Source organism: Hypanus sabinus, chromosome 3, assembly GCF_030144855.1.
Source record: "Hypanus sabinus isolate sHypSab1 chromosome 3, sHypSab1.hap1, whole genome shotgun sequence".
In the NCBI taxonomy this organism is placed as follows: domain Eukaryota; kingdom Metazoa; phylum Chordata; class Chondrichthyes; order Myliobatiformes; family Dasyatidae; genus Hypanus; species Hypanus sabinus.
The window spans coordinates 35,512,931-35,538,952 of record NC_082708.1 but is presented as its reverse complement, the minus strand read 5'-3'; the positions used below and the strand labels follow the sequence as shown (position 1 = coordinate 35,538,952).

At 37.8% G+C, this 26,022-nt stretch overlaps 1 protein-coding gene across 4 annotated transcripts in view; it reads left to right on the top strand.

Moving 5' to 3' along the window:
* Nucleotides 1-26,022, top strand: part of nbeaa (neurobeachin a) — a 790,167-nt gene that overhangs the window by 420,255 nt on the left and 343,890 nt on the right. For all 4 annotated transcript variants that reach the window (XM_059964072.1, XM_059964073.1, XM_059964071.1 and 1 more), the window contains 3 exons: nucleotides 1,163-1,227; nucleotides 3,995-4,103; nucleotides 13,203-13,369. In XM_059964072.1, the coding sequence (XP_059820055.1) occupies nucleotides 1,163-1,227; nucleotides 3,995-4,103; nucleotides 13,203-13,369 (341 nt within the window). The remainder of the gene's footprint in view (nucleotides 1-1,162; nucleotides 1,228-3,994; nucleotides 4,104-13,202; nucleotides 13,370-26,022) is intronic.

The window sequence follows — 26,022 nt, the reverse complement described above, 5'->3', positions numbered from 1 at the left end:
TTAAAATCCCTTGTGGTATTACCTATTTATGTGAACAAAAGGTTGGGGCTGAACACTTTTACAAGGCATTGTAGTATACATGGCTTTTAACAAGGTGTTTGACAAAGTCTCAAATGATAGATGAATTGTGGAAGTAAAAGCTATTGAAATTCAAGAAAAATATCAAGTTGGATTTTAAATTTGCTCTGTAGTAAAAAAACAATAATGTTGGGCAGGAGATTTAGTGACTGGAGAATGCATTAGTATTCCACCTTTGTATTATGTGTAAGTATTAACAATGCGGTCTAAGTGTAGGATCCATAATTAAGAAAGTTCCAAATCACCACTGGTAGTATTGTTGATAATGGGGAAAGAAAGTAGTAGATAAATGGAAGATGAAATTCTTCATCAATATTGAAAGATGAATTTCAATAACCACAAAAATGGGAAATGAAATTCAATCCAGCGAGGTATGAGGTAATTCATTTGGGAAAGCAAAATGAGATAGCAGATTACACATTTAACAATAGGCTAAGAAATGTGGAGGACTAGAAGAATTCTATATCCATAGATCCCTGCAGTTTGGAGGACAGGTAGATAAAATGGTCAGAACAGCAAAAAAAAACCCTACCTTTCTTGGTTGTAGCACACCATACCAGAGCAGGGAAATCATACTCCAGAATTTTATAAACCAGGAAAGCCACAGTAAGAGATTATGCATAGTCTGTTCACAGTACCATAGAAAGGATGTGATAACCATAGAGAGGGTATAGATGTGATTTATGAAGATAGCGAAATGGCTAGGACAACTAGAGTGTGCAAGGAACTGGCCAGATTTAGATTTTGTTTTCTTTGAGTTAAATAAACTGAGCACGAAGTTTCCTAAGGTGTATAAAATTATGAGAGTCCTGATTCATTGATTTTTGTAGAGTGGTCAACAACTGCTTGGGGGTGCGAGGGGTGTTGACATAAATTTCAGTTTTTTGATATCATGGAATTTGCTGTATAAACAACAGTGAAAGAACAATAAACTTCAAGCCTTTGAACCAAGAGCTGGAGCAGTGGAATTAATTTAACATTCATTTTTGGCTGGCATAAGTACAATGGGCTCCTTCGGTGAAACAATATTCTGCAATTTGAGTACCCATGATGAAATAATACTATGTTATTGGTTTTTTTTCAGGAATGGCAGAATTCTATTCAGAAGAATGCAGGACTGGCCTTTATTGAACTCATTAATGAAGGAAGGTAACAAAGTTTTATGCTATTGTTTTGCTAAATATGGAACCATAAAGGACACATGGTGTTCATAGGGAGAATTATCTTTATCTTCAGCCATCTGCCGATGATTAATTCCAATTTCATTATGGTAGAATTAAACATAGTTCAATTATTTTTAAGATAACCCACATTTAATTAGCAATATCCTAGCAAATATATCAGCATAAGACAATATTAATTTTCCACAAAACACTGAACTGTGCATTCAATATTTATATGTTTGCTTACAAGCAACTAATGAAACAGCAGGGAAGTTTCATTTGAAGGATAAAGGGATTTTAACATGTAAACCCATCTGCTACCCCATCTGTTAAAGGAATATGTATTGCATGTTTTATTGTTGAGATTCCTCAGTACATTAAAACAACATCAGTTTGACACAAGTTACTGTCCTGCATGCTGTTGTCATAACGAATGTGGTTATGCTATGTATGGGTTGGCTAAGATTTTGTGTGGATCTGATATGACATATTTCCTTTGCTTAGAATGTGTCTTGAATTGAGCTTCTTCATAAATGACATGAGAAATGGCAAGACAAAAATTATATGATTATCATACACTGCTAAAATATTTGTTTGATTTTTAAATGCCTTTTTCCAGAACCAATAGGAAAAATCATAAATTTGAAATTTCTGTATATACATTTCATAAATCTACGATAAACTGTTCTTACTGACATTGTAGGGTAGAGGAATCATTAACTGTTATATTGTATCTTTAATGTTGTAACTTGATTGGGACACAATTCATTCAACTGATCAATGTCAAATTTTTGTATTTAATATTTTGAAGATTAGTGTTTTAAAATGACTTGCTCGAATAATATTTTGCTGTATTCATACTTTAGGATAGATTGAAGAAAGGATAGCTAAAAATTCTAACCACCAAGAAAATCTCTAAGTGCTGGATATTCTGAAAGCAAGGAAGTTCTGCTGAGGCTTTATAAGGCATTGGCCAGACTGCAATTATAGTATTGTAAACAGTTTTGGGCCCATATCTTAGAAAAGATGTGCAGCATTGGAGAGGATCCAGAGCAGGTTCACGAGAATTATACCCTGAATTGAAATGATTAACATATGAGTGACATTTGAAGGCTTTGGGCTTGTACTCAATGGAGTTAAGAAGAATGAAGGGGAGTCTCAATGAAAACTAGAAAATATTGAAAGGCCGAGATAAAGGCCTTCCATGGAGAGGATGTTTTCAATAGTGGCTGAGTCTAAGACCAGAGGACATAGTATCAGAATACAAGGACATCCCTTTAGAACAGAAATGAGAAGTTCTTTAGCCAGAGGATGGTGGTCACAGACGGCTGTGGAGGCCAAGTCATTGGATATATTTAAAGTGGAACTTGACAGGGTACCAAAGATTATGGAGAGAAGACACAAAAATAGAGTTAGAAAGAAAAATAAATTAGCCATGATTGAATGGTGGAGCAGACCCAATGGGCTGAATGGCCTAATTCTGCTGCTATATCTTAAGGTCTTATTTATCATAGGTTAAGAGTTGAATTTAATTGCACAATTATCTCCAATTAGCAGGGCATGAACTATTGATGAATGTGCTGGGGTTTAAGTGCTCTGTGGGATGGCTGGTAGCTTTAAACAGGATCATTACAGGAATGAAAAAGCACCTCTGTAATTAAAACAAAGCGCATTTAATGTTGCGTAACATTACACATAATCTCCACATAACTGGTTTTCTCTGAATAAAATCAGAATAAGATTATTACAAGATTGTTGGGGAAAAAAGAGACTTTGCAAATGATGCATTACATATTAGCAAAATTGATTTTTGTTAATTAACAGTTAAGGTTTTGTTAGACAGAGACCACTCACCAGTTCATTGTGTTCATGCAATGAAATATTTATTTGAGTATATGTGAGAGCTCCCACATTATTGAAGTCTCTAAAATTAACAAGTACTAAAAGACAAGTTTTGTATATAAGGGTGAAACTCAATAGTTGACACACCATATTTCATATATAGAACAGTACAGCACAGTTTAAGGTTGCTAATATCATCATGTTGGCTTTAGATTGGATGTCCCCCACCCTTCAGCTCCATTATCAACCATTTTATCTGGCCTTTATCATTCCTATCTGTTCCTGGGGTTCCCTGTCTACATTTAACACTAGTTTTGCCTGATTTCTTCAACATTATAATTGATTGTCATGATCCCTGCTGGTTCTACAGGTGTATGTCAGCAAACTGTTGTTCATCTGTTTCCCTACTGGTTATGGAAACTCAATTTTTTTTGGTTTGTACTTTTTACTGAGTTTGGTGTATATCACTATTAGTTGGGATTTTTTGTGTTTGTTATTGATTTACATCAAAGTAATATCATAAATCAATTGTTCATATGTCCATCCAAAAATATTACTTACATTTTCATGTTGGTGCTTGTTGCATCAGTAAAATGGTAGTTAAAAACCATATTGGTAATGAGATAAACAATTTTTAATTATTAATGAATGACTAAATTGTTATTCATTGATTATTAAACCTAAATACACACAAAACTTAATTGAAGATTATTTATGCTTTGCTTAGTTACTTTAATGACACTTGTAACTATTGATTGGCATTGCGTTAAATAATGTACTGAGTTTTATGAATTTTTCAGCGGAAGTAATTGAGGTTTATGTAGTCGTGTGCAGAATATGTTTGTATTCATCATAGAATTTTTAAAGTGCAGTAGACAAAAGGAAGATTTATGATGCTCTTTTTTTAAAAGATTGTTGTGCCATGCAATGAAGGACCACATCGTTAGAGTGGCGAATGAGGCAGAGTTCATTCTGAACAGACAGAGAGCAGAAGATGTACATAAGCATGCTGAATTTGAGGTAAGTTTTCTGCTTCAGGTCAACAGTCACTGAACTAATAAAGCAAAGGTACTAAAAATACTTTAACATAAGTAACAAATGTTTTAAATGTTTTACAAATTCCAAATGTGTTAATAATTGAAACCTTACCTTAAAATATTGGTCAATATAAATTAAGTTGTGTAGTGTTACCTTTCCAAAACAGCTATACAATTTTCAGGGTTCAATTATTTTTTGCAGGATAAATCTTAACTTGTTTCAATTAATGGTTGTGAGCAATTCCTATTATTTCAAAGATATAACCAGCTTTATTTTTTCAATAGTTCACATCCAACTGCCTTTGAATGTATAGCAGTGGTAGTCAACAGCAGTCACAGAAGAAATATTATTGGTATTTACTTGTTTCTCAGTCCATGTAAACATGCATTTTAAATACAAATATTGTTGTAGTCTAAACAATGTAGTAACACAAAAGAATCATGTTCACTGTAATGTATTGTTCTTTTAAATCAAAACATATTTTACAACATTTACAATATACTGAAGGAAATCCAGTCAGACAGCATCTCTGGAGGAAAATAAACAGTTCACATTGTGGGCCGAGACCCTTTATCAGGACTGGAAAAGAAGACGGGAGAAGCCAGCATAAGAAAGCCTTATTAGAGATTTTACGGAGCACTTTGGAGAAGGGCGTAGAGTTTTACAGAGCTTTTTTTGTAGCTTAAGACTTTAACATCTGAAGACATGATCATCAACAATAGAGTAGTTAAATTCAAGAACCAGTAATGTCAACAGCTGGTTTGAAGGATGTTGTGAAGATGGATTTATCTGTGCTGTGAACCATTAAAGACTCTGATATTTGAATTCCATATTTTAAAAACTGATTGAAACTCAATGAAAAACAGTGACAAATTCAGTTTTGATCATTTATCTTTCATTTTTGAAGTTATTTAATTGTCTTGTACAAATTTATATTAATTATATTAAAAACAAAAACTGATAGATATACTCAGCAGGTCAGGCAGTATCAACAGAAAGAAAAACAGCAATGTTTCGGGTTGATGACCTCTTTTTAGAAAGTAGTCATGTTCACAGAAGAGGATGGGAATAATGGAAATGTCTGTACCAGAACGGAGACTATGAGAAAAACAGAATGGACAGATTTGTGTTGGCTGGGTGATCTTGGGTGATATCTGTCAATACCAGCTAAACAGTCTAAAGGTGGAAATAGAGCAGAGAGATAAATAAAAAGAAACATGCTGGAACTGTGACAAACAGAACAGAGTAGTTACTGTAAATCAAAAATAAAGGATTTTGGCAAATACTTTTTCTTACAATGTTTTGTATTTTTTTGGACACTGAATTAGCAGTAACAGAGAATTTGACAGCTCCATTGAATTTTCTACAGGTACAAGTCCCCTTATCAAAATCAACATTTTAGTCCATAAAATCTTAAGAATTATTTTAGCTAGTTGTGCAGTGGGCAAGTACAAACCAAAAGAAGCATTGGTCATTTCCTAAAATTGACTGGGTTAACTCAAAGTTAAGAATGCTATAATGAGAAAATTACCCAGCCACTTTGTTTTCATTAAATTATTATTAACATATTTGAATATGCATATAGTTAGCTATGATCTCTCTGACACTGAAATGTTGCACTCTGTTGAATGCATCTGCGTGCATTGTAGTATCTACTTGTTTGAGGTATTGAAGGCCAATCTGGACTATAGAACCATAGAACATTACAGCACAGAAACAGGCCTTTTGGCCCTTCTTGGCTGTGCTGAACCATTTTTCTGCCTGGTCCCACTGACCTGCACCCGGCCCATATCCCTCAATACACCTCTCATCCATGTACCTGTCCAAGTGTTTCTTAAAGGTTAAAAGTGAGCCTGCATTTACCACTTCATCTGGCAGCTCATTTCATACTCCCACCACTCTGCCCCCGCTAATGTTCCCTTTAAACTTTCCCCTCCACCCTTAACCCATGTCCTCTGGTTTTTTCCTTCCCTATGTTATCATGTAGGATGCCAGTGCCTTTGGGAAAAGAGAAGAGAAGCAAATAAATTAAAATTGAAATTCACCATTAAAAATGCTGCTGTAGGCTTTCTTCTTGAAAAGGTCACATTTAAGTAAATTAATTTACTATACCTCTTATTATTTTTTGTAGAGATAGTCCAACTGAAAAGACTTAGGTGAAATCAATTTATGAAATGTATGAGGCTTAAAGTATACACAATTTGGAATGCCAATCCAGTGAAAATTTTCTAAATGTTGGAATGATGGTTATAAAATTATAATGGTAATTTGACATGGCAGCATGCTTGCAGAGATTAAGCCACAAATAAGAATTAATACCATAGTGTGCATCACCTGAGAATAAAATTTTTTCTGAACAAAAATAAAATGAATTCCATTGTGTTTCACTGCTATTCATTCCACAGTAGTGAATTCATTGTGTTATAAAGTTAAATATAAGCAAATGCATTGTCTAGCAACATATAGTATTACACTGTGCAATTGCAATGGACTGGAAAGGCCCTAACAAATTGGAGCCTTTTGCTCATCTCTGAACCACTCTAATGTTAGTTTGTAAAATATGCCAAAGATGAACCTTGTGGATGAAAGGAGAATTTGGCATGTCAGTTTTGATTAAATTCTTATCTGGTCACAACAGCTACCTTAAGCTTACAGCTCGATGCCCTAGTTCTTATGAGCTTTCCCTGACCAATAAAGTGCATAACTTAAGAGATGGCAGTTGTCACTAAAGATAAACGTAACCTTTTCATCAATTGTCAAAAATTTGTCAGTTTGCACTTGTCAAATTGAAGATGTTTGCTGCAACTTTACAATTAGGTGCTAGATGAAAGATTTTAGAAGAGATAAAATTTACGTAAGATCAGTCCGTACTATGTTACACTTTGGCAACATCAAATGTACAAATAGCAGAAATGATATGTATTAATTTGGCAGTTTTTAACCTGTGAAAGTATTAGATTGAATTATCTGTTTGGAAAGAAAATTATGACTTATAAGAAGCGACAGAACGTGATATAAAATGGACAGATTCAGTTATCTTGTGGTGTCTGTTAACAAATGAAATTCTGGACATTATTCCTAAACAATGCTTTCTCAAACCTGTCTTACCTAATACATAACCTAAGTTAAGATGTTTTCATTAATAACATGCTTGCATATCAAAAGTCATAGTTTCATAAAAGTGTCCAGTGATATGAGAATTATAATATGTAAGAATAAACTTTAAAATATTGCATCCAGGTTGATGTTGATGTTTTATGTATTGCTGATTTTAACTTCATCCATTCCAATCTGAGATAAATGATTGATATCTTAAGGCATAAATATGTTTGCACCATGACCTGCCAGTTTTGGGTTATGCAGCACAATTTTTCTTGTTGTTCTCTTAATGTTTTCCTTTACGTCTCTTCTCAAAAATCAACCAATGAAGGAAATGAAAAAAAATCTGAAGTTTTAAATTACAGTAAATAATGAAATAAACAGTTTACAAATGTACTCATCTAAAATGTGGGATATTAGAAAATAAACAGGTGACAAGGCAGTTTTTTTTAAAGCTGTATTTTATTTCATAATGCTTGCACATGTGGTTTTACTAATGTATATATACTTTGAAAACATTGGGACAGATTGTCCTGTCTGGAGCCCATGTGCAGATACTGTTCTTGGCCCCTCACATGCTCACGTGTACCTTGTTTAGATCTAGAGGGCTTGTTTTACACTGGTCCTTTGCACCCTTGAGTCTAGTAGAATATGCCATTGTGACATGGCCTTGATAGTGTAGTACTAAAGTTACAGCCCCAAATGCTCTTGATAAGCATTATTTGTGACAAAGCTAGAGGCAGAGCATATTCTTCTACAGTAGCTGCATGATTTGAATTTTAAGTGACTCTGATGTTGAAAAACACTTTAAAAAAAGGATAATAATATAATTCAACTTAAGTAGTTAAACTTTTCCCTTTACTTCCTAAATCTTCGTTGAACAATTTTTATGAAAGGAGACCTATGATCCTATCAGGTCTCAGTTGACACAGTTTCCAAGAGCCAACTTCCCACTGTAATGCTGTGAACTTCCACTAAGACCGGGCTCTGCTGCTATATTTCACAAGAACTCCAGGATCAGAAAAAATGGATGAGTTCAGTCTTCATGCTTAGTTTTACATAACAGAAGCAGACTCCTTGGTCCAACTCAGCCATACTGACCAAGTTGCCTATCTTAGCTAGTCCCTTCCTGGAAAAATATTTTCTTTCATTGGCCAAATGTCCAAAACCACAAGGGGTATTCAACACAATCCAGCCATTCAGTAGCCTCATGATATAGTTCATTTTCACTTTATAGGTCTGTGAGAGTTTAGAAAATTTAAATTATATAATAGTTGTAAATTGGGTGTATATGATTTTAAGTTGAGTGCCTACATAATGTCTGTAGAACTGTTTACTAGTAGTTGCCTTGTCTTATGAGTTAGAATCAGAATCAGGTTTATATCACGGGCATGTGACGTTAAATTTGTTAACCTAGCAGTGGCAGTACAATGGAATACATAATCTAGCAGTGAGAAAAAAATAATAAATAAAATAAAACATAACAATAAATAAACAAGTAAATAAATTATGTATATTGAATAGATTATTAAAAAATGTGCAAAACAGAAATACTGTATATTTAAAAAAATGAGGTAGTGTCCAAAGTTTCAATGTCCATTCAGGAATTGGATGGCAGAGGGGAAGAAGCTGTTCCTGAATTGCTAAGTGTGTGCCTTCAGGCATCTCTACCTCCTACCTTATGGCAACAGTGAGAAAAGGGCATGCCCTGGGTGCAGGAGGTTTTTAATAATGCATGCTGCCTTTCTGAGACACCGCTCCCTAAAGATGTCCTGGGTACTTTGTAGACTAGTGCCCAAGATGGAGCTGACTAGATTTACAACCTTCTGCAGCTTCTTTTGGTCCTGTGCAGTAGCCCCTCCATACCAGACAGTGATGCAGTCTGTCAGAATGCTCTCCATGGTACCACAATAGAAGTTTCTGAGTGTACTTGTTGACATGCCAAATCGCTTCTAACTCCTAATAAAGTATGGCTGCTGTCTTGCCTTCTTTATGACTACATCAATATGTTGGGACCAGGTTAGATCCTCAGAGATCTTGACATGGAGGAACTTGAAGCAGCTCACTCTCTATGATCCCTCTATGAGGATTGATATATAACCATATAACAATTACAGCATGGAAAAAGGCCATCTTGGCAAGTTTGCAGACGACACAAAGGTTGGTGGTATTGCAGATAGCGTAAAGGATTGTCGAAGATTTCAGAGAGACATTGATAGGATGCAGAAGTGGGCTGAGAAGTGGCAGATGGAGTTCAACCCAGAGAAGTGTGAGGTGGTACACTTTGGAAGGACAAACTCCAAGGCAGAGTACAAAGTAAATGTCAGGATACTTGATAGTGTGGAGGAGCAGAGGGATCTGGGGGTACATGTCTACAGATCCCTGAAAGTTGCCTCACAGGTAGATAGGGTAGTTAAAGCTTATGGGGTGTTAGTTTTCTTAAGTTGAAGGATAGAGTTTAAGAGACGCGATGTAATGATGCAGCTCTATAAAACTCTAATTAGGCCACACTTGGAGTTCTGTGTCCAGTTCTGTTGCCTCAGTATAGGAAGGATGTGAAAGCATTGGAAAGGGTACAGAGGAGATTTACCAGGATGCTGCCTGGTTTAGAGAGTATGGATTATGATCAGAGGTTAAGGGAGCTAGGGCTTTACTCTTTGGAGAGAAGGAGGATGAGAGGAGACATGATAGAGGTGTACAAGATATTAAGAGGAATAGACAGAGTGGACAGCCAGCGCCTCTTCCCCAGGGCACCACTGCTCAGTACAAGAGGACATGGCTTTAAGGTAAGGGGAGGGAAGTTCAAGGGGGATATTAGAGGAAGGTTTTTCACTCAGAGAGTGGTTGGTATGCGGAATGCACTGCCTGAGTCAGTGGTGGAGGGAGATACACTAGTGAAGTTTAAGAGACTACTAGACAGGTATATGGAGGAATTTAAGGTGGGGGGGTTATATGGGAAGCAGGGTTTGAGGGTCAGCATAACATTGTGGGCTGAAGGGGCCTGTAATGTGCTGTACTATGCTATGTTCTATTACAGCACAGAAACAAGCCTTTTGGCCCTTCTTGGCTGTGCCAAATCTTTTTTCTGCCGAGTCCCACTGACCTGCACCTGGACCATATCCCTCCATACACCTCTCATCCATGTTCCTGTCCAAGTTTTTCTTAAATGTTAAAAGTGAGCCCGCATTTACCACTTCATCTGGCAGCTAATTCCACACTCCCTGTACTTCCTGTGTGAAGAAGCTCCCCTAATATTCCCTTTAAACTTTTCCCCCTTCACCCTTAACCCATGTCCACTGGTTTTTTTACTCCCCTAGCCTCAGTGGAAAAAGCCTGCTTGCATTGACTCTATCTATACCCATCATAATTTTATATACCTCTATCAAATCTCCCCTCATTCTTCTACACTCCAGGGAATAAAGTCCTAACCTATTCAACCTTTCTCTTTAACTCAGTTTCTCAAGTCCCAGCAACATCCTTGTAAACCTTCTCTGCACTGTTTCAACCTTATTAATATCCTTCCTGTAATTCAGGTGACCAAAACTGCACACAGTACTGCAAATTCGGCCTCACCAATGCCTTATACAACCTCACCATGGAGTTCCTCCAGTATTTTTTCCAGCATCTCCATATTTTTTCGTGTGTTTGGGAATTTGGGTTTCGTTACAGTCGCACCAACCAAGAATAGTGTAGAAATAAAGCAATATGAAACCATAAATAATTAAATAATAATAAGTATATTATTCCAAGTGGAAATAAGTCCAGGACCAGCCTATTGACTCAGGGTGTCTGACACTCCGAGGGAGGAGTTGTAAAGTTTGATGGCCACAGGCAGGAATTACTTCCTATGACGCTCAGTGTTGCATCCCGGATGAATGAGTCTCTGGCTGAACGTACTCCTGTGCCTAACCAGTACATTATGGAGTGGATGGGAGACATTGTCCAAGATGGCATGCAACTTGGACAGCATCCTCCTTTCAGACACTACCGTCAGAGAGTCCAGTTCCACCCCCACAACATTGCTGGCCTTACGAATGAGTTTGTTGATTCTGTTGGTGTCTGCTACCCTCAGCCTACTGCCCCAGCACACAACAGCAAACATGATAGCACTGGCCACCCCAGACTCATAGAACATCCTCTGCATCGTCCGGCAGATGTTAAAGGACCTTAGTCTCATCAGGAAGTAGAGACGGCTCTGACCCTTCTTGTAGGCAGCCTCAGTGTTCTTTGCCCAGTCCAGTTTATTGTCAATTCATATCCCCAGGAATTTGTAATTCTCCACCATGTCCACACTGCAATAATGTATATCTGTCTGTCTGTTATCCCTGGCTGCCTTCTTGAACAATGGAACAACAGTAGATTCTTGCCATCCTTTGGGACCTTGCCTGTGGTTCGAGAGAACACAAAGAACCCAGCAATTCCTTCACTTGCCTCTCTTCATAAACTGGGGACTTATGTACCTTAATGCTCATTTGGAGACTCAACACTAGCTCCTCCTCTTTTTTGAAATGTCCCAGCATATTAATACTCAGCACTGATCTCCATTACCTCCACATCCTTTTCCTAGGTAAATATGAAGTACTCATTAAAGAGGTTATCCACATGCTTCTTGTCCAAGCAAATGTTGCTCCCTTTTTCCTTGAGTTGTCCCATTCTCTCCCTAGTTATTCTCTTGCTCCTGATGCATGTATAGAATGCTTTAGGATTCCCTTTAATCCTACCTGCCAAGGACTTTTCATGCCCCCTCTTGGCTTTCCCAATTCCCTTACTGGACTTTTTGTTGGTTTCTTCATAATTCTCCAGAACACTATTTGATTCTAGCTTCTGAAGCTTTGCATACTTTTTCTTTCTCTTATTGACTAAATTCATCACCTCCTTTGACATCCAAAGTTCACTTACCTTCCCATCCTTGTCCTTCCTTCTGACCAGAATGTAAATGTCCTGTACTCTGTGCAATTTTTATTTAAACACCCTCCACTTGTCAGATATGGACTTGACCATAAATAGCAGTCCCAATTAACTCTCCCTAGTTCCTGCCTAATGCTCCTGTAATTTGCATTGCTCCAGTAAAATCCTAGCCCACAAGGTCCAGGTTTATCCTTACCTTTAGCTATCTTAAAGCTTAAAGAATTGTAGTCACTGTTCCTTAATTGCTTACCCACTTAAAAGTTTGGTCATCTGGCCAGACTCATTACCCAAATCCAGTACAGCCCATCCTCTTGTTGAACTATCTACATATTGATTAAGAAATCCTCCTGGATGCACCTAACAAATTCTGCCCCATCTGAGCCTTCCCTAAACTAAGAAGTCACTAGTTTAAGCCTTCCTGAGTTGTACGAACGAACATCCTAGTCAAGATATTGGTTTCCCTCCAGTTTAGGAGCAACCCATCCATCTTGTACAGGTCACCACTGTACAAGGGGTGTATAGGTAATACACAAGACTGGTGTCACACAATGTAATGAAAACAAAACAGCCATCACTTCAGAAGTGAAATTATTATTGAGTGGCATTAATCCAAAGGGCATTAGGACTGTTCAGAATATTATTAGTATTTATAGATCATTGATACAGAATTAGTTTGAGTTCCATGTTACTTTATGGAAGTTCGTTACAATTTAGAAGACTTATTTTTCTTTGGTTCTTAGTGAAATAGAAATTATTTTAATGCTTTCCTTTGTTTAATGCTTAATTTTTTTGGTGATAAAAATGTATCATTGATATCCTTTTTATTTTTTCAAAATTAACTGTAATATATCACCAATTTGACTTCTCAGGTTGCCATGCTTTATATCTTGAATTAGTAACTAAGACTTATATGTTTATCTGATTCCGCTCTTATATAATTTGGACTCCATTTATTGAGTTTGTTCTGATGCAGTTGGCTGTGCTAAAGACTTTCAAGCTGTTGCAACAATTTACAGTAAGCCAATAATGTACTTCTGCATTCATTTAGTCTACCCTTTTACTTTTCACCAACAGTCCCAATGTGCTCAATATACAGCAGATAGAAAAGAGGAGGAAAAGATGTGTGACCATCTCATTAGTGCTGCAAAGCACCGTGATCATGTTACAGCTAATCAATTAAAGCAAAAAATTCTCAACATTCTTACAAACAAGCATGGTGCTTGGGGCACTATTTCTCAGAGGTAAGTTGCCTTTAGTGTGGAAAATTCATTTGGGCATTGTCATTATTAGAGCTGTGTGCATGGAGTTGATCTGTATGCACTTCTTTAAGAGTCTATTGTAAGGAGAATACTCCAATAGTGTGTTCTCATACAGTTTAGTTTCCATGTGCTTGCACATCATTTTGGCACAGTGACTAATGTAACAACAAGCACATAATGAGCAAGCTTGGGGCATAGGAAAACTTTGGTAATAAATAATTATATTCAATTAGATATCAGATATTGTCCCAGGTTGTCAAGAGCACATAGCTTCCTTAAGCTTTAGAGCAATCTGATGTCATATAATGGCTTGATAGTTTGAACTTGTTAGGTAATTGATTGTTTTGTTGAATTCCTTTCTTGCTAGAGCTGTAGGTGATGTTAAGTTGAAACAAAATACTTACTCTTGGAGGAAAAAAAAATTAAAATACTCTTTCAGTTGATTACCAACATGTCATCTACATATGGCAAGGGACAAACACCCACTTGTTACGATCTTTTTGAATAATATTTGCAGGAAATGGGATTTGCAAATAAAAAATGTTAAGATGATTCTGTGATATTAAATTCATGCTTCAAGTTATGATAAATTGTCTCAATTAATTGGAAAAATGCAAACGTTACTTATAGTTAAATTATGTGTATGGTCCTTAATGATACAACAAAATAGAATCTTATATAATGTTACCATATATATTTTGCCATGGTATTTGAAGATTAAGTCATGACAGAGTTTGTATTTTTGGAGTGAACAACTTATACTTTTAATGTTTCTAACACACAAGTATTTGTTTCAATATTTTTACAATAAACAAAAAATAAAAGGATGTTGGGATTTTCAAGACATCAGTCATAGAAATAAGCAGAGGGAACAAGACACCTAGATACTGAAGTAGAGAATCCAAGTGTAGCACATCTGGAGGACCAAGATCACTAGCTGATGGCAAGGGTATCTGTCTGGACTTAGTAAAAAAAATTGTGTATATACTTGTGTATGGAAATTCTTTCAGGTTAGAGGATTTCTCTTTTGTCAATAAGGGAATTGGTCCGGTTGTAGGAGTCTGTGTGATATTTGTAATGGTGTAACATCCTCCTCATAGAACAGCACATTTCTGATTTCTGCTCCACATGTTACACTAAAAAATTGCAGAAAATCTAGAGATCAGATGCCAGTGCATCAGATCTTATTAAGTCCAGATTAAGTAATCTTTCCACAGGATTGTTTCTGGAAAGAGTAACCTTGTCAGCACAAGCACATTTTAGGAAAGTGTAAACTGAATGAATGGTATAGTTGACTAATTGAGTAAATGACTGATTTTCAAATTCTTTCTTAATGGAATCATGTTTGTTAGTGAGAACTTCCAAAATGACCTTCCCGGTGCCAAAAGATATGTTACCCACCTTTCCAAGAGTATCCGTTCAGTATCCAGGTTTCCTGAGCTTTAAATACTAATTGTCTGGGCATGATATTATCGATCTGTATCCAGAATAGATGTAAGATCAGTAAAGCAACCTAATTGACTGCCTGAAATCCTCTCAGACTCTCTGGTAAGATGTAAGTGAGTTGCAAAGAGCTGAAGAATTCTTAGCAGACACTTTACCATAAATAATGATTGGTTTGCATTAGGTCATGCATATTTAGTTATAAAAAGGGGCAACAGCAATTTTCTGGGCCAGTTGGAGGACTATTATCAAAGAGTGTGTAGAATGAGAGGGTAAAGCATAGCCGCCTGCTGAACATTAGATCTGGCAGAATTGGCAGAGCATTCACAGCATACGCTAAACATTTTAAGTACAAAGAGCTGAACCTTAATTTGTGTCTGAAAGCATTATAGTATTTTAGCTAGATCTGTTCAATTATTGAAATCAACAGGAGTCTATGCTTCACACTCTCAACATCCACATACACCAAACATGCACACAACCTTCTGGCTATCATCATTGATTTGTGAATGCAAAATCATGTTTGATATATTTACTGATGTGTTCAAGATGTTATTAGTGAAATATATTAAGACAAACTGGTGGAAGTGGTATGTTTGAATGTTCAGATTTTTGATAAATGCCTCACAAGACATCCGTTACTATGTAAAGCACACAGCATTTGGGTAATATAGTGCGGATTGAGAATTGTTTAGTAAACAAGAATAACTGAGTCCATTTTGGTTTGGGAATCTATAACTTTTGGGGTACCATTGGATTGGTGCTGGGGATACAGTTCATGAAAATCCATCATGTGGATAGAGGAAGCTAGTGTAATTTATCCAGGTTGTAGAGGAGGGGGATGTGATTAGAGGAGAGGTTTGATAGGCCGGACTTCTATCTACTGGCATTCACAACAGAGACATATATAAAGATCATGATGGGTTTTAATGGGATGGCTGTGGAAAGGATATATTATTTTAATGTATGAAAGAGAATCTAGAATGAGGAGCTGGTGTTTAAATTAATTACTGATTAAAGTAGAGATAAGGCAGTTTTTCTTTGAAGGCATGAGGCTCTGGAGATTATTTTCTTACAGTGTATTTGAGATTTAGAAGCCTCTATAATTTAATGGATTGGATTGTTGACCTAATTAATGTATCAAAATTTAGTGTGTGCTTGTAAGACATACCATTTTGAATCTTAAGTGAGATTGCTTCTAGTAACCATGCTTAAAAGATGAATTAATGAATTAATGAAGTTGGGTAACACTTAGCTCCACTACTAAGTCTTTAAATTGAAGCTGGACTAAAAGGGAAGAGTAAATTAGATAGCCTTTGAATGGAAAGAGAGGTTGATAGCTGGAATTTAAAATAAACAATTCAGGTGGACATATTTAATTACACTTTACATGATGTCATGAATACAATCAATGTATGCAGTGAGTTACTTTCACAATCCAGTCATTGCTGTTACCTGGATAAATAGAGCAGCCATTTTTAAATCAATAAATTTCTACAAAAAGCAAAGGAAAACCAAAAAAAAATGCAAATGCTGGAAATCTCAAATAAGCAGGATATGCTGGAACCAGTCATCAGGTAAAGCAGGTTTAGAGTCTTTGACATTAAAGATTTCTCATACTACATATGCTCTGTGATCTGCTGAATGTTTCCAGAATTTTCTGTTTTTATCGTACAAACAGCAGCTATGTGAATAACCACATCCTCTCACCATTATTGTTGATTTAATAAGGATTTTGGATGATACACTGGAACATCCTCTACCCTTCAAATTGTGTTTTGGAATGCTAAAGGCATAATGAAAATGGGAAATAAAGCATTCTTTCTGTTCATCAAGGGAGCTTAACCATAAAAGTAGAATAGAGCTGCCTAAACTTGTGACTTTGAAGATGTATTTGGTTTGAAATAAAAGGTCCTTTGCCGGAATTGTAGCCGGCGCATCCATGTGCGAGATGAGCAGGTACACAGTGGACAACAAATTGGTCAGTGATAGCAAATACTTGTTTGATGCCTCTAGTGCAAACTCCTATAGCTCTTATGAAACCTACACAAACACTGAAACATTTTACTTGGAGCATTGATGTATACTCTCAACTAATGCTGGAGAGTTCAAAGCATTCACCTTCCTCTAGTATAGATCCTTGACTAGCTTCACTTTTCATACATCGCCAATTTATGTACGTACATATGCATTATATAGACCAGCTGCTGAACTATTAACGTTCAATGGTGTAATCATCCAGTTTAACCAACAACAATAAATACTTTTTTTCTAAACTAGGGAAAGAGGGTAGGTTGTCTTTATTCCCAGACATAACCAATTATTCTGCCCCATGCGCTGAGGATTAGTCACTAAACCAGAGATTCAATCTTTCTGGAGGCTGCCTGTTCCTGTGAGAATACTGATGACCTGAGGATGACATCAAATTTATCTGTTGATGGGGTCTGTATAGAACTTAGCTTGGGTACTCCATTGTCAGTACTGGGAACCTCAGAAAGCACAGGTGATTGGGGAGTACTGGATGTGCCATTTGATCTTTACGGAGGTTCTGTAGTCACTGTCTCTGAGCCCTGCCCATTTCTTCAACTGGATGGATTGGTCATTTTTTTTTTGGTTTTCAGTAGCCTCAGAAGTGCACAACAGCTGATCAACATCCCTTCCCCATATGTTGTATAGGACCAGTTTGTGCCACCACCATTTCCGGTATCCACTTTGATCCAGAGATGTAGTTCCAGGCAGGTTCTCTCTCTGCTGCTGGGAAAGTTCTGTATTGTTCTTTCTCATGACTCTGCTTGGGTTTTCTGTTCATTTAGCACAATCTATTGTGCTTCTCAGGCAGGAGTTGATATGTTTCATCATCAACCTCTCAAAACACTTCATCACTGTGGATGTAAGTGCTACTGGGTGATAGTCATTGAGACAAGTCACCATGTTCTTCTTGACCACTGGGGTCTCAGTGAACACATTAGCCAGTTGATCAGTACAGGTCTTTGGTATTTGGCCAAGTAGCCCAGTTGGGCCGGATGTTTTTCGTAGTTTCACCCTTATGAAGGCTGCATGCACATCAGCTTCAGAGACTGAAATCATGGAATCATTGAGGGATGTGGGAGTTAGTGATGGTTCCTCCATATTTTGACAGTCAATATGAGCATAGAAGGCATAGAACTCATCTGGAAGCAAAGCCCTGCTGTCTCCTATGTCACTTGATTTAACTTTGTAAGAGGTGATAATATTCAAGCCCTGCTAAAACTGTTGAATATCCATCTTTGATTCAAGTTTTGTCCAGAAGTACCACGCCACCTGTGAGATGGCTTTCCAGAGATTGTACCTGGATCTCTTGTAACTTTCTTGGTCACTGGACTTAAATGCCTCTGACCTAGCTTTCAGCAGATTTTGGATCTCATAGCTCAACCAGGGCTTCTGACTGGGGACACACTCATCTACAGCTGTTTGTAGAAAGTACATTACAATCATGGTGAATTCAGTCAGATTCCTGGATGAGTCCTTGAACACGGCCCAGTCCACTGACTCAAAGCAATCCTGTGGTTGGTCTTCTGCCTCTCGTGACCACAACTTTGTTGTCCTAATCTGTGGTATTTTGTGCTTTAGCTTCTGTATCTATGCAGGTAGGAGAAGGACAGCCATGTGATCAGATTTCCCAAAATGCGTCTGAATTTGCAACGGTAGGCATTCTTATCTTAGTACAGGTTATATGCTGATGGTAATGGGGCAGATTTTTTTTTCAAACAAACCTGGCTGAAGTCTCCAACTATGATTTGAAATGTGTCGGGATGGGCTTTTTCTTGTTTGGAGACAGCATCAGGTAGTATCGCAAGTGCTTGATTATAGTTAGCCGCTGGTGCTATGTAAACTTGCGGTCAGGATCATGATTGAGAACTCTCTAGGAAAATAGAACAGACAGCATTTGACCATTAGGTGTTCAAAGTCGTGGGAACACAAGTTCGCTAGAGCCACCATATTGGAGCACCACCCAGAGTTTGTCATGAAATTCCTCCTCCTTTTGCCTTTTCTGAATCGGTCTATTTTGTATATCAAGAAGCCTTCGGGTTTGATCACTGTGTCTGGCATGTTCGGAGAAAGCCTTGTTTCCATCAAGCATAGATTAGAATAGGCTCTTATTTCTCTCCAATACAGCAATCTTGCTCTCGGGTCCTCAATTTTGTTCTCTAGCGACTGCACATTTGCCAACAAGATACTGGGTAGAGGAAACCTCTTCCATCTGTGTTTCAGCCTGGCTTGTAGTCCCCCCTCTTGCCTCGCTTCTGGCCAGAACCATGAACCTTCTTTCTTAAAGGTACTGTACCTGCCTGGTCTGCTGAGTACTTTAGACGATCATGAGATCTGAAGTCTATTAAGTTGATTTAAAAGTACATAGTTTGGGGGCAAATTGCATACTGCAGATTGCAATGCAGATTGTAATTCAAAAAAGGTATATTTAAAAGAATATTTGGAACAATTGTCTGTAACAAACGGAGTGTTGCTAATGATCAATGCCATATTTAAGTTTGCTGAGAACACCACTATCGTAGGCCAAATCAAAAGTGATGATGAATGAGCATATAGGAGGGTTATTGAAAGTCTGGTTGATTGGTGTCATAACGATGATCTCTCACTCAATGTCAGCGACACCAAGGAGCTGACTATAGACTTTGGGAGAAGGAAAACAGAGGTCCATGAACCAGTCCTCATTGGGGGATTGAAGATGGAGAGGGTCAGCAACTTTAAATTCTTCGGTGCCCTGTCCTGGGCCCAGCACATCAGTGGAATTAAGAAGAAAGCACAGCCGTGCCTGTACTAACTTCGAAGTTTGCAAAGACTTGGCATAACATCTAGAAATTTGTCAAACTTCAATAGATATGTAGAGGAGAGTATATTGACTGGCTGCATCAGAATCAGGTTTATTATCACCAGCATGTGACATGAAATTTGTTAACTTAGTAGCAGCAGTTCAGTGCTATACATAATCTAGAAGAGAAAAAAAGTAATAATAAATAAAATAAAATAAAACATAATAATAATAAATGAACAATTAAATCAATTATGTATATTGAATGGATTTTTTAAAAACCGTGCAAAAACAGATGTACAGTATATTTTTTAAAAAGTGAGGTAGTGTCCAAAGCTTCAATGTCCATTTAAGAATCGGATTGCAGAGGAGAAGAAGCTGTTCCTGAATTGCTGAGTGTGTGCCTTCAGGCTTCTGTATCTTACCTGATGGTAACAGTGAGAAAAGGGCATGCCCTGGGTGCTGGGGGTCCTTAATAATAGACTCTGTTTCTGAGACACCACTCCCTAAAGATGTCCTGGGTACTTTGTAGACTAGTGCCCAAGATGGAGCTCACTAGATTGACAACCTTCTGCAGCTTCTTTCGGTCCTGTGCAGTAGCCCCTCCATACCAGACAGTGATGCAGCCTGTCAGAACACTCTCCACGGTAAAACCATAGAAGTTTTTGAGTGTATCTGTTGAGATGCCAAATCTCATCAAACTCCCAGTAAAGTATAACCACTATCTTGCCTTCATTATAACTACATCAATATGTTGGAACCTCACTCAGGAACTTGAAGCTGCTCACTCTCTCCACTTCCGATCCCTCTATGAGGATTGGTATGTGTTCCTTTGTCTTACAATCAATTCTTTCATCTTACTGATGTTGAGTGCCAGGTTGTTGCTGCAGCACCATTCCATTAGTTGGCATATCTCACTACTGTACACCCTCTCGTCACCACCTGAGATTCCACCTATTATTCTACCAATAATGTTTGTATCATCAGCAAATTTATAAATGGCATTTGAGCTATGCCTAGTCATACAGTCATGTGTATGTAGAGAGTAGAGCAGTGGGCTAAGCATACACCCCTGAGGTGCGCCAGTGTTGATTGTCAGGAGGTTATCACCAATCCATACAGACTGTGGTCTTCTGGTTAGGAAGTTGAGGATCCAGTTGCAGAAGGAGGTACAGAGGCCCAGGTTCTGCAACTTCTTAATCAGGATTGTTGGAATGATAGTATTAAATGCTGAGCTATAGTCGAACAGCACCCTGATGTAGCTGTTAGTGTTGTCTAGGTGATCTAAGGCTGTGTGGAGAGCCATTGAGATTGCAGCTGCCGTTGACCTATTGTGGCAATAGGCAAATTGCAATAGGTCCAGGTCCTTGCTGAGGCAGGAGTTCAGTCTAGTCAAAACCAACCTCTCAAAGCATTTCATCACTGTCAACGTGAATGCTACCAGGTGATAGTCATTAAGCCAGCCGGCATTATTCTTCTTAGGCACTGGTATAATTGTTGCCTTTTTGAAGCAAGTGGGAACTTCTGCCTGTAACAGTGAAAGGTTGAAAATGTCCCTGAATACTCGCGTTGGTTTGTTGGCGCAGGTTTTCGGAGCCTTACCAGGTACTCCATTGGGACCTTCTGCCTTGTGAGGGTTCACTCTCTTTAAAGAGTCTAACATCAGCTTCTGAGACAGAGATCACATTGTCATCAGGTACAGCAGGGATCTTCACAGCTGTAGTTGTGTTCTTCCTTTTGAAAAGTGCATAGAAGGCATTGAGTTCATTTGGGAGTGAAGCATCGCTACCATTCATACTATTGGGTTTCGCTTTGTAGGAAGTAATGTCTTGCAGACCCTGCCAGAGTTGCCATGCATCTGATATAGCTTCCAACCTTGTTCGAAATTGTCTCTTCACCCTTGAAATAGCCCTCCGCAAATCATACCTGGTTTTCTGGTACAGGCCTGGGTTGCCAGACTTGAATGTCACAGATCTAGCCTTCAGCAAACAACGTACCTCCTGGTTCATCCACAGCGTTTGGTTTGGGAATCACAGCCTGGTGTGGAAACACCAATGCCCTTGAATGGAAAATCCTCCAATATATAGTGAAAATGGCTCACTCCACCATTGACCACATTGTACATGTAACACTGTTGCAGGAAAGCAGCACCTATCATCAGGGACCCCCACCCAGGGCAAGCCGTCATCTCATTTTGCCATCAGAAAGAAGATACAGGAGCCTCAGGACCTATTCCCCCATACTGCAGTTTGAGGAACTATTTTTACCCTTGGCCATTAGGCCTTGATGTCACCGGGTTCAGATATGGCCAAGTGCGGAGTGAGACACTGAAGCGGGTTGATAGTTCACAGATTATAAAGCAAACAGTTAGAGGGAAAAGATAACAAAAACTCTCAAATGGAAAACAAAGCGTACACTATGGCTGAATAACTAAATATAAAACACATACCACTAATCTTCAGAGTCATTTGACTCAACTATCCAATTTCTCAGACAAGACCGAATGCAAGCAGGCAGCAAAGCGTTGCTGTGCTGTGTTCAAGTCTCAATAAGCACCATGATGAAAAGAATGGAACCTCCAAGATTGCCTTCATTTTTGATGATGCCTTGTGAAGCCCTGATTTGGCGATTGCTTTGTTCGAACTCACATTTGTCCTTCTGGACCTTTAGCACGTATTACCAGAGTCTTTATATGTAGCATGCTTGTGGGTGCTCATGGTTACTTTTCCCAATAATGAGCAAGTTGTCCAAGTAGCATTGCATCCGTCAACTTGCTCAGTATCTGGTCCATTGTTCGCTGAAAAAGGGTGGGAGCCAAGGTGATGCCAAATGGATGCCTTTGGTACCTGAACATTCCTTTGTTAGTCACTATGGTGAACAGTTTTGGTAACTCTGGCTTCACATGCATCTACATGTATGCTTAACAGAAGCCAATCTTGCTAAATGTCTGTCCTCTGGCCAATCCTGCGAAAAAGTTAATCAATGAGATAAAGAGGGTATTGGTTAGCCATAAGAATGGGATTAATGGTTACCTTGAAATCTCCACAAAGCCTTAAAGACCCATCCCTCTTTAGGACAGGAATCACTGGAATTGCCCATTTTCTTACACATACCTTATTTTGGACCAGTCTCTAATTCAGCCTCTACCTTCAGATTAAGGACATACGCAAAAGGTGTACTTCAGGCATTTGGGTATTATATCTGGCTTAAAAGCCAGTTTAACAGTGATTCCTTTCATACTGCCCAGTTCTCTGTTGAATACTTCTGGTTATTTCTTCAATACTTCTTGTAGACCAGTGCTCCCACCAATCAAGTGCACTTCAAACCATTTGAGCTTGAGCTCCTCCAACCGTGAGCCACCCAGGAGCATTGGATAACTACCTTTAACAATGTACAGTGGGAAGTTCCTTTCTCTGTTCATTAATCTCCACTGTAACATATACTACTCACCTCACCAATGTAAGCCTTAAAGTCAACCTTGCCCCTTCTTGGGTGAGGTGCTGCAATTTCTCCTTGTAAATTGTCTCTGACACCAACTGCCCAAAATCACAGTGTTCAGACAACTGCTTTAGCACCACCAGAAACTGAAATAGATTCACCTTCCTCTTGATTCCTTTTATGAAATCTAAACCTCTCAACAATAATCAAAGGTTAGGTAAATAGTGGTCCTTTAAGACTTTAACTATGTCCTCATAATGCATATCGCCAGGCTTAGAGGCTGTGCTAGACTGTGTAATAAATTAAATGTTTTTGCACCCATCACAGTTAGAAAAGTTGGACCATGAATATCATCTGAAATTTGATTTGGCAGTGCAAAGTATCTAAATCTTTCATTTTATGAACATTGCTCTGTCGTTTCCTCATATGGACCCATACTTATAAACTTTTTCGTCATTTTAAAACACAATCATATTTCAGAAAATTTAACTACTCTCATCCATCTCTCTCCCTTTCTCATTTATTTTATTTAACCATCCCATTTTCATTCTCTCCTCTCAGATTTTTCATCCAGCACGCTCATTTAACATGTTTGTGACATCTTGCAGACAGCTTACAAAACTGCTGGATACTCCCCTTCTAGATATACTACTACTACTTCTGAATTGCGATTGATTGCAGAGAATAATTTCCCTTTTAAAAATGTATTTTTTGTCTGAATGAACAATCTGGCTCTTTTGCAATCTCTTCTGGGATTTGGCATCCCTGGTGATGGCTGCATCGATTCCTAATGGCAGAATACAAATTCATGGTCAGCTCCATTGCTCTGGACTGTTTGAAATGTTGAGCAAAATTAAAATCAGGAAGGACAAGAGTGGAAATCCAAATGGGAGTTCAGTGCCTTCTGCCTGAATTTGACCCATCTCCCTCTTACTGCTGAGGCTGACAGTGTAGGATTCTTGGGTCCCATGTTCAGTCACCTCAGTGGCTCGTGGATGTGGACTCACTTTCGGCTGTAGTTTGACATTTAATGTCCTCAGTAAATAGCTTCGGCACAGAATTGGATCTGTGGCTATAATCTGTAGCCATTGACACAGCATTGACTTGGTGGCGGTGGCTGTGGTCATGGCCATCGGCTCCTGGACTAGCTTCACTCGCCTTCGGTGGCTTGTGGCTGTGGACTCACTTTGGGGATTCTGTGGTTTGATATTTAATGTTCTTTATGTTATTTGTTCATTTTTGTTCTTTTCTCGCATGTTTGATACGAGATGTTGATATGTTTTCTTACTTGTTGTGTGGGGTTTTTCTTTAAATGGGTTCTATGGTGTTTCTTTATTTTGTGGGTGCTTGCAAGAAGACAAATGTTAATGTTGTATACTGCATACATACTTTAATAATAATGTACTTTGAGAGAGCACAATGGCTTTATTTTTAGGCCTTTGTTTAAAATAACAAATGGATGCTAATTGTGTAATTGAAACCTATTGAAGTTAAAAGTGGTACCAGCCACTTTCCAACAGATAGCATTTTTACTTGCAGGTTAAAATGAAGGTTATTAGAGTAATAACACAATACCAGCAGATATTACTCTCATTATTTTAACTGGCTGTTCTCTTAGTTTCTATATGGCAAACAGTAAAATCTGCATCTGTTGATCAAGCATGTTATCATGCAAAGATTTCATAGAGGATTGAATCTGTGTTGTAGCTGCACATTGTAGAAATGTAATGTATCTGCTCATATAGTAGCCTTGAACTCTTGCCACAATAGAGAATATTGTACTGTACAACCAGTGCTTTGCAGATATCTTTTTCATCAGTTTCAACTAATATATGTACAAAGCAGCCCAATGATATGTTTTTGATAGACATGCAGACTTCCAAAAATTTAATGACTTTTCTCCTTTTAGTCCAGCAGTTCACAAGAGCCAAAATTTAGAAAATCTTTTCTTATTGAGATTGTTGCATTCTGGTAGCAAATACTGTTTGATACCAGTCTTCAGATTTTGGATGTCTTAAGGTTTCAAGGACCATCATCATGAAACAAGATCATATGCCAATCACAGTAAAAGTGTCAAAATGTAATGTAATTTCATGGATCTAATTTGCAGAGTGAGAGATACCTCTATTGCCCCACTTTGCTTAAATGAAATTTGACTTTCAATGCAACTTCAGTTTTCCATGTCACACCCACTCTAATATTGTAACCTTTGGTTTCCTTGAAGTCCAACTTAAACTCGTCAAACATTTCATTTTCCATCTAGGTACACCCTCAGGATGTAACAATTAATGCAGCGATTTCAGATAACAAGTCTTTCCAGTTTTTAATCAACATTGGCCAGTTTTCAATATCAACCTGTAGTGTTAAATTCAGTTTTTCTCTCTCGGTCAAAGCTATATTTACAGTTTTCTGTGTTGTGATTTCAGATTTCCAGCATCAGTTTTTTTTTCTTTTTTATTTCTTTCTCATCTTCTTTTCAATGTCCTCTTCTTTACTTAGTCACCACACAGATCATATGGAATCAACGTAACTTCTCCACCCTCTTAGCCAGCACCTCTTGTGTCATTCAATCTTTCCTAGTCTTCATTTTAAAATTAATGTCCTCTCCTTCTTTATACCTGTCATATTGATTACCCTTAAAGACTTAGTAATATATAAACAGAGCCTTGAACAAAAAAAATAGATTCTATAAAAATGAAATGAAAACTACTGAAATGAAATTGCTTATTATTTTTGTTTGTTACTCATTTAATACATGTTGCCACATGCTTTTGGATTTTTGTTTTGTAGGATATGATATGCATCACAACATGATTCATTTGCTTTACTTCAAAATGTTGGAAGGAAATTTAGTGGAGATAAAGTTAGTCCTCAAAGGCTTGTAGTATCTCATGAAATTTATGGTTGCTGATACATTAATTTCCTCTGTCAATAATAAAAGTCATCA